Source organism: Bison bison, unplaced genomic scaffold (genome assembly GCF_000754665.1).
Source record: "Bison bison bison isolate TAMUID 2011002044 unplaced genomic scaffold, Bison_UMD1.0 scf7180017864295, whole genome shotgun sequence".
NCBI classification, from domain to species: domain Eukaryota; kingdom Metazoa; phylum Chordata; class Mammalia; order Artiodactyla; family Bovidae; genus Bison; species Bison bison.
The window spans coordinates 9,936,642-9,944,351 of NW_011494867.1; the positions used below are offsets into that span (position 1 = coordinate 9,936,642).

The 7,710-nt window shown below is 49.0% G+C and overlaps 1 protein-coding gene across 1 annotated transcript in view; it reads left to right on the forward strand.

The window, feature by feature from the left end:
• Positions 1-51: 51 nt before the first annotated feature.
• The window catches only part of WFDC1 (WAP four-disulfide core domain 1), a 29,588-nt gene continuing 21,929 nt past the window's right edge, over positions 52-7,710 (forward strand). The window contains exon 1 of the mRNA XM_010850865.1: positions 52-387. Within this exon, the coding sequence (XP_010849167.1) occupies positions 262-387 (126 nt within the window). The 5' untranslated portion in view covers positions 52-261. The remainder of the gene's footprint in view (positions 388-7,710) is intronic.

Genomic DNA, 7,710 nt, shown 5'->3' on the forward strand with positions numbered 1-7,710 from the left:
GCTGCAGACGTCTGGCGGGGAGTCTCTGGGGCCAGATGGAATAGGGCAAGCTAAAAATAACCTGGCGGGCGGCCCCCACCAGGGGATGGGGGTGGGGGCCTGGGCTGGGCGCGGACACATGATCCCAGGGACCTGGCCAAGTGGAGCCGAGAAACTCTCCAGCAGCCCGAGCACGCTTCTGCTCCCCATTCTAGGACCCACCGGCTGGAGCACCCCTCTCCTCTGACCATCCAGGAAGAAAAACCTCGAACCAGCTGCAGTATGGGCAGCGGCCGGAGAAAGGTCAGCTGGACTCTGTGCTTCCTGCTTCTGCTGCTCCTTGAAGCCACTTCCACCAAGAACCTCTGGAAGCGGGCATTGCCCTCGAGGCTGGCGGAGAGGGCCCGTGTAAGTGCCCAGGTAGGGGGGTGCTGGGGGCCGGGGGGGGCCCACATGCGGGCAGGCCAGGGCAGGCGTCTTTATCTGAATCATGCCAAAGTCGGGTGGGCAGGCAGATGGACCTCACAGCCCTCAAAAGGCTCCGTGCCTGGAAATAGGGAAGCCAGGGGCCCCTAAAAACACACGGGGGGACAGCAATGGGCTTTCCTTATCCAAGGTTACTTTCTCCTGACAAACAGCACCTAATTTAAGAGTCCAAGGACTTAAAACTGAGTGTTGTTTCTCAGCAATCAATAACCAAATGTCGATAGGATGCAATTATGCTTCCGTGTGCTTCCTGACTGACTCAGTAAACACTTGGTGGAAACTGCTCTGGGCCAGGCTCAGTGTGTGGTCCTATGGGTACAACACAGAGACAGCCAGCAGCTCCTGCCCTTAAGCATGGCCTCATTGAATAGGGTGAGCGGCTGGGTAACATGTGACAGCCATACAGAGGGATGGCACACCATGACCAGAGGTGAGAAGCATGGGCCTTGCAGCCCTGAGTTTGGATCTGTACTCTTGCTCACAGGCTGTGTGACTTCAGGTAAGTTGTTTGACATCTCTGAGCACCAGTGATCTCGTCTGAGAAAGACTGTGCATTCCTTTCAGTTTGTTCAAATAAATAGGCAGTTAGATGGCCACTGTTTACCCAGGTTGCCCTAGACTGTAAGGATGCCAACTTGTATCCCCAAGCCTTGGGAGTGTTACCCCCACAGGCCTGGGGTTGCAGAGAATGAATGAGAAGCTAAAGGGAAATGTATCCAAGCACATCTGATTTTCCTGTGTAGGTCTGTGGGTATACCGGCGTCATCGTTCCAACAGCATTTGTAGCTCTGTGTCTTTGTATCCCACGTTGGTAATTGTCCCACTATTTCACACTCTATTTTTATTCTGTTTGTTATATTGATCTGTGATCAGTGATCTTTGATGTGACTATTGTGAAATGATTGCGACTCACTGAAGGCTCAGAGGACAGTTAGCATTTCTCAGCAATAGGGCATTTTTGTGATTAATGTGTGTACATTGTGTGTTTTTTAGATGTAATGCTGTTACACACTTAATATGCTGTGGCATAATGTAAACGTAACTTGTAGGCGTGCTGGGAAACCAAAACATTGATGGAATTGGCTTTACTGTGGTGGTCTGAGACCACACCCACAGGATCTCTGATGTCGTATCTGCCGACAAGCGTTGAGAAGGTAAATAATGCAGGAAAGGGACTAGGAGAGAGACTAAGGCTGGGGGAGGATGTCATTTTAGGTTCCCTGCCCCAAAAGGGAGCACAGAGGCATAGAAGGTTCAGGAAGATCTACTAACACTCTCAGCCTAAGGGTGAAGAGTGAATGACTCCATATCCATCAAACACAGCACATACTGAGTGGTCTGTGTGACGTGGTGACTTCCGCTCAAATAATTATGAAATTGGTTGCTGTTTGGCTCCCCAGAGGGAATGTAGGTTCTTCACAGTAGGGCCTGATTCTGTCTCCCTCAGTGCAGTGTTCTTGGTGCCTTGCCAGGTGCCTGCCATGAAGAAGGCATCCCATACATCCTTGTGGGTAAATTATGGGCAAATACAAAGGAAGGCCAGAAGAATATGTACAGCTCTGTGCCAGGGGAGTCAGGGAAGGTTTTCCATTGTTGGGGGTATTCAACCCAGGGCTTTGAAGGATGAATAGGAGTTTTCCAGGCAGAGAAGAGGGAAAAGGGAATGTTTAATGATGCCAGGCATGGTACGATGTATGAAGCTGTACTGAGGCTAATCTCAGCCTCCAGGGCTCACACTTTTACAGGTCAGGCAGGAGGCCATGTGGGTGTATAAAAGCATAGTAGCAAGTGAAATGATGGTAGGTGTTTGGAGGGAGGAGAGTCAACCCTTGTCAGATTGGGCTCTCCTGTGCTCTTCACTGGCCCAGCAGGCTGATTTAGGCCACAAAGTATCTAGTTCTCTGGTTCTAGGACCACAGAAAAAATTTCTGGTACATCACCTGGTCTCATTTCCACCTTGACCCAGAGCATCACAGGAGCCAATGCCATGACATCTCACAAGGAGGAATGAGGAGGCTGGGAAGATAGGGGGCATTGTGCACTGGGGTGGGGGAAGTCTCTAAGAACACATTCCTGGCTGGGCTTCGGGAACCAAATTACTTAGCCACTGTTTATCAGAATGTAGGTGCTTTGAGTGTGTACTCACTGGTTTGAAACTCTCCCCTGTTATCAACAGATATCTGCTTCCTTCCCCAGCTCCAGGGCACAGAAGAGATTTGTGCCAAGAATGTACCTTGGAGAGAGCCCCTGGGGAAAGACAGGCTGTTGACTGGTGACTCAATGGGCAGGGAGACTGAGCAGGGCACCAGGCCCAGGAATTTATCTCAGTGACATCTCTAATGAGCTGTGCAACCTTGGGCTGCTCGCTGCCCCTCTCTGGGCCTGAGGTCATTACTTGGGAAATGGAAGGCAGAGGATCAGATGACCTCCAGGACCCTTTCAGTTCTGATTCTAATTTCCATGCAAATGTCCAGCAGGGAATTTAGGAATGATAGGAAGCAGCCCCTGCATATTCAGGGGCCAGACTTCCCACGTGGCCCCCACTGCCCCATCTAAGCTGGGTCGGCTCTTCAGCTGTGGCTTCTGGGGCAGGTTGGGGCGAGGGAGGCGGGCCTCCCGGGGGATGTGGAGCCCGCTCGCGCCGCTCCAGAGTTAAACAGAGCCCTTATTAAAAACTAGGCCGCATAAACTTATGTGATTTACCTGAAAAAGAAAGGGAGTCCTCCTGATCAGAAGCATATTGCTTCCTAATTATCTTGCTACATCTTAACCACGCTCCCTGCTCTCAAGATTATTTGTGTCTATAGCACCTATGAGGTAGAAATACCATCCATCAGGAGCTTTTACACATCTCTTCTCCACTCCTCATTCAGCAGTCTCACACTGGTGGCTTAAAATCAGCCCCGGTGGGAGTATTTACACCATGGAAACTGGCACAGACTGCATGTGGAGACCTGGGTGTTAAACCTGGACCAGTGTGGCTGCCAGCATCCTGCATCCTGGCTCCTCCCCTTCCTGAAGCCCCGCCCCTTGGCAGAGTGGGCAGAGGGGGTCCGGGGCATTTCCTGGACACTATGCATTTTCCTGCTCTAGACACAGTGCCAGAGAGGAAGACAGGGGAGGCCCTTTCGGAGGCTCGTAAGAAGAAGGCTTGTCCTGTGTGAGCCTCCGTTGCCTTGCCTGCAGCCTGGGAGACAGCGGTGCTGCTTTGCAGTGCAGAGGAAAGACCACAAGAGCCTCCAGCTCAGGGCCTGGCAGGGGAATACCACTCTCTATGCACTAATAAAAATAAAGACAGAGTCAGATATTTACGAGGCTAGATAAGATGGAATAGGCCAGGGAGTGGAATGTTTATCAATAGCCCAAGAGCCTTTCTGGGATGCTCAGGGTCTGTTCGGTGGAGCTGGTGTTTTGAGCTTTGCTTTCCTGGCATTTGATGAAAGTCATAAGAACAATCCTTCCTACGTGTCAGGCCAGGTGTTCACCCTGCGTTCTATCTCAGGATCGTCTGAGCAGATCCCCCAGATGGGACTCTCTGTAGCCGCCATGGCGGCCTGGTGGCCTGATGATCTCTATGTGTCACTGTGGCTATAGGTCTGTTTAGTCTCCTAAGCTCCCATCCGGGGCAACTGGAAATGGAGACAGAACTCTAGTCACGGTAACCAAAGCAGAAACAGCCCAGGTGTCCACAAGCTCAGAAAGGATCGACAAAATGGGGTCCATCCACCCAGTGAAACATAAAAAAATGACGTACCGGGACATGCTCCAGCATGGATGAAACCTGGAAACCTTATGCTCAGTGATAGGTGCCAGTCAGGGGACGCCCCTGGTGGTCCAGTGGTTAAGACTTCGCCTTCCAATGCAAGAGGGTGTGGGTTCCATCCCTGGTCAGGGAGCTAAGATCTCACATGCCTCATGGCCAAAAAAACCAAAAGATAAAACAGAAAAAATATTGTAACAAATTCAATAAAGACTTTAAAAACGGTCTAGATCAAAAAAAGATGCCAGTCAGAAAATACCACATAGCCTGTGACCTATTGATATTTATGAAATGTCCAGAAAAGGCAACTTCATAGGGACAGAAAGTAAATTAGAGGTGGCCAGGGGCTGGGGCTGGGGTAGGGATTAGGAAGTACTGCTTACTGAGAATAGAATTTTTTCAGAAACTAACATAGTTATAAGTTAACTATACTTAAAAGTATACTTCAACTAAAAAAAGAAAAGAATGATGTAAACCTTTTAGAAATATAGAGGTAAGTGGTTGCACAGTATTGTGAATTTAGCGCTACAGAATTGTGCACTTCAAAATGGTGAAAGTGGCAAATTTTACGTTGTATGCATCTTACCATGATAATTTAAAAAAAAAAAAAAAATGGGAACCTGAGGGATTCCCTGGCAGTCCGGTGGTTAGGACTTGGCACTTTCACTGGTCGAGGAACTAAGATCTTGGAAGCTGTGCAACGTGGCCAAAAAACAAACAAAACCCCTCAAATACCTAAGGTACTTCTTAGGGATTCTGTGAAGGTCTCCTGGCCAGGTTTGTCTTAGTTTCGTGGTTCCTCCTCAGAGGAGCCTTCCCTGGTCCCGGAGTCCCCTGTTTATGTCTCCCTTACAAGTTTTCTTAATTTCTCAACGTCTCCTTCATAACATTTAGCTCGCATATTATCATCTGCATGATTTCTTTTTTTTTATTCTGGCTTTGTTTCATTTCTCATTACTTGCTTGCACAGACAAAAGGAAAGCGATTTGCTTGCTTCCTCTGTGTGATGTTGGTGGTGTCCGTCGCTTGTCCTGGAGCTGAGCCATGTGAAGGCAGGGCGAGTGTTTTCTGGTTCAGGTTAGCTCTCCTTGCATTCACCCAGTGCCTGGCACATAGTAGGCCTGAGAGCTATGAATTTACCATGAAATGAATGAATTGCACTAAAAATTACATTTCTAGAGCATAAGAGAAGGGGTGGAAAGTTCTAGAAGACTCTCAGGTACCCAGCAGGGCTCAGTGAACACACCAGCTGGAGGAGTTGGCTGAGTTTGCGGCCCTGCTCTGGACGTGCCCTGAGATGGCTTGTCCTGGGGTGAGATCCCGGGTTTCTGACCTCCCAGAGGAAGTCCTGTGAGCCTCACACCAGACTCTGCTCCCGGAGCCCGTGTGTCAGGAAATGGCATTCAGCACACACTGAACTCTCATCCCACCATTCCAGGGAGAGACGTATTTTTAGATCTTTGACGTCCAAATTCCAGAGGAAGAGCGAGTAAAGCTTGGAGGAAAATTGGCTTTCTTCCTGCACCCAGCAAACCAGTCCATCCTGGGATGCATTTTTATTGGTCAGGCCATTAAGTCTCTGGAACATTCCAAAGAAGGGTAACGCTCTCGCAGGGATCAGAGCGTCGGGGGCGGGTTGTGTGTGGAGGGAGGGATGTGGTAAACTGGGGCAGCTCTGGAGACTGGATTCTTTCTCCTTAAATGGAGATGGTTTCAGTTTTTCCCCCAATTATAAAAACAATGATGTTGACTGTGCAAGACATTCAGACAATACAGAAAGTCACGAATAAGTAAAAATGGTCTAAGTTCTCCAGAACGCAAGCTCTGTTGATATCTTGGTATATGTGTGTGTGCCTAGACTTTTTCATGAAGTGCTTATACTCAGCACATGTTGTTTTTTTTAACGATATTTTGCTCATGTTGTTTAAATTTTTTTTATTGAGATGAAGTTCACACACTGTAAAGTCAGCCACATAAGAGCGAACCATTCAGTGGCATTTGGTGCATTTGCAATGTTGCACAACCACCACCTTTTTCTAGTTCGAAAGTATTTCCATCACCCCAAAAGGAAGCCCCTCCTTTTGAGGGGCTGCTCCCCACTCCCCTCTGCATCCCCGCTCACCTCTGCATCCCCGCTGCCTGGCAACCACCAATCTGCTTCCTGTCTACAAAAATTTCCCTGTTTTGGATAGTTCGTACAAATATCATATTTGTATGTGGAATTTGTGTCTGGCTTATCATTCATGTTGTTTTGTACCTTGCATTTTTCATCAAATGATGTAAGGTGAATGGCTTCCCGGTGGCTCAGCAGTAAAGAATCCACCTGCAATGCAGGAGACACAGGAGATGCTGGTCTCATCCCTGGGTCAGGAAGATCCCCTGGAAAAGAAATGGCAATCCACTCCAGTTTTCTTGCCTGGAAAATCCCATGGACAGAGGAGCCTGGTGGGCTACAGCATATGGGGTTACAAAGAGTCAGACACAACTGAGTGACTGAGCATGCACTCATGGTGAATATGTTAATATGATGGATCCATGTTCTCTCTTCAAAGACTTCTGTGGTGTTCCAGCGGATTCGCCATTATATATTTATCCAGCCTCCTTTGGTTGGACATCCAGACATGCGCTTCAGTGGACTCGTGGAATTGGGCTTCTCTCTGAAGCAGTCCAGAATTGATTTTTCCCTACCCGATTCCTGAAGGAATCGGAAAAAGAATGGCTTTGCAAATATACAGAGGCTTCCAAAAATATCCCCCCAAGGAATGAAGAAAAGAATAGCTACCAAATCAAAACCTTAAGGGAACCGTCTTTACCCACGCAAGGCATGCAGCGCTGGGATGTTCCCTTCCGAGCTGTACCGTAGGAACTCTGAAGCAGGCTCGCTGTGCTATCCCCTAGCAGGGATGAAAAGAAAAGATGGAGGACATGAGTTGTCTGGGGTATTTGTGAAGGATGTTGTCAGTCTGGAGTGAGCTGAGATTTGACATGCTGTTATTTTCAGCTGAGTGGCAACGGAGGGGAAGGCTGGCTAGGGCTGCAGAGAGCAGGGGCCAGGGTGAGTTCTTTCCAAAAGGTGTGCCTGGAGGAGGAAGTTACATACCTATATCCAGAGCTGGGGCTGGTCCACAGGCGGGCAGGAGGCAGGACCATATGAGAGAGGGGGACCCCAAGGCGACAAAGCAGGAGGAATCTCAGAGATTAGGAAGCAGCTCCCCAGGCCCAGGCTCCCGGGACAGGAATTTGCCAGAGTCAGACCCAGGTTTGAATCTTGCCTCTGCTGCTGGCCAGCTGTTTGACCTGGGGCAAGTGCCTTCAGTGTTTCTGGGTCTGTTTCCTCATCAGTAAAGTGGGTGAATCACAGCCATGACCTTAGAGGACTGTGCTGAGAATTCAGTGAAATTCAGTACCTGTTGACCTAGCACGGCATTGGCTCACAGTGGGAGCTTAATAAATGCCACCTGCTCTGCCGTGATTAGGAAAGCTGC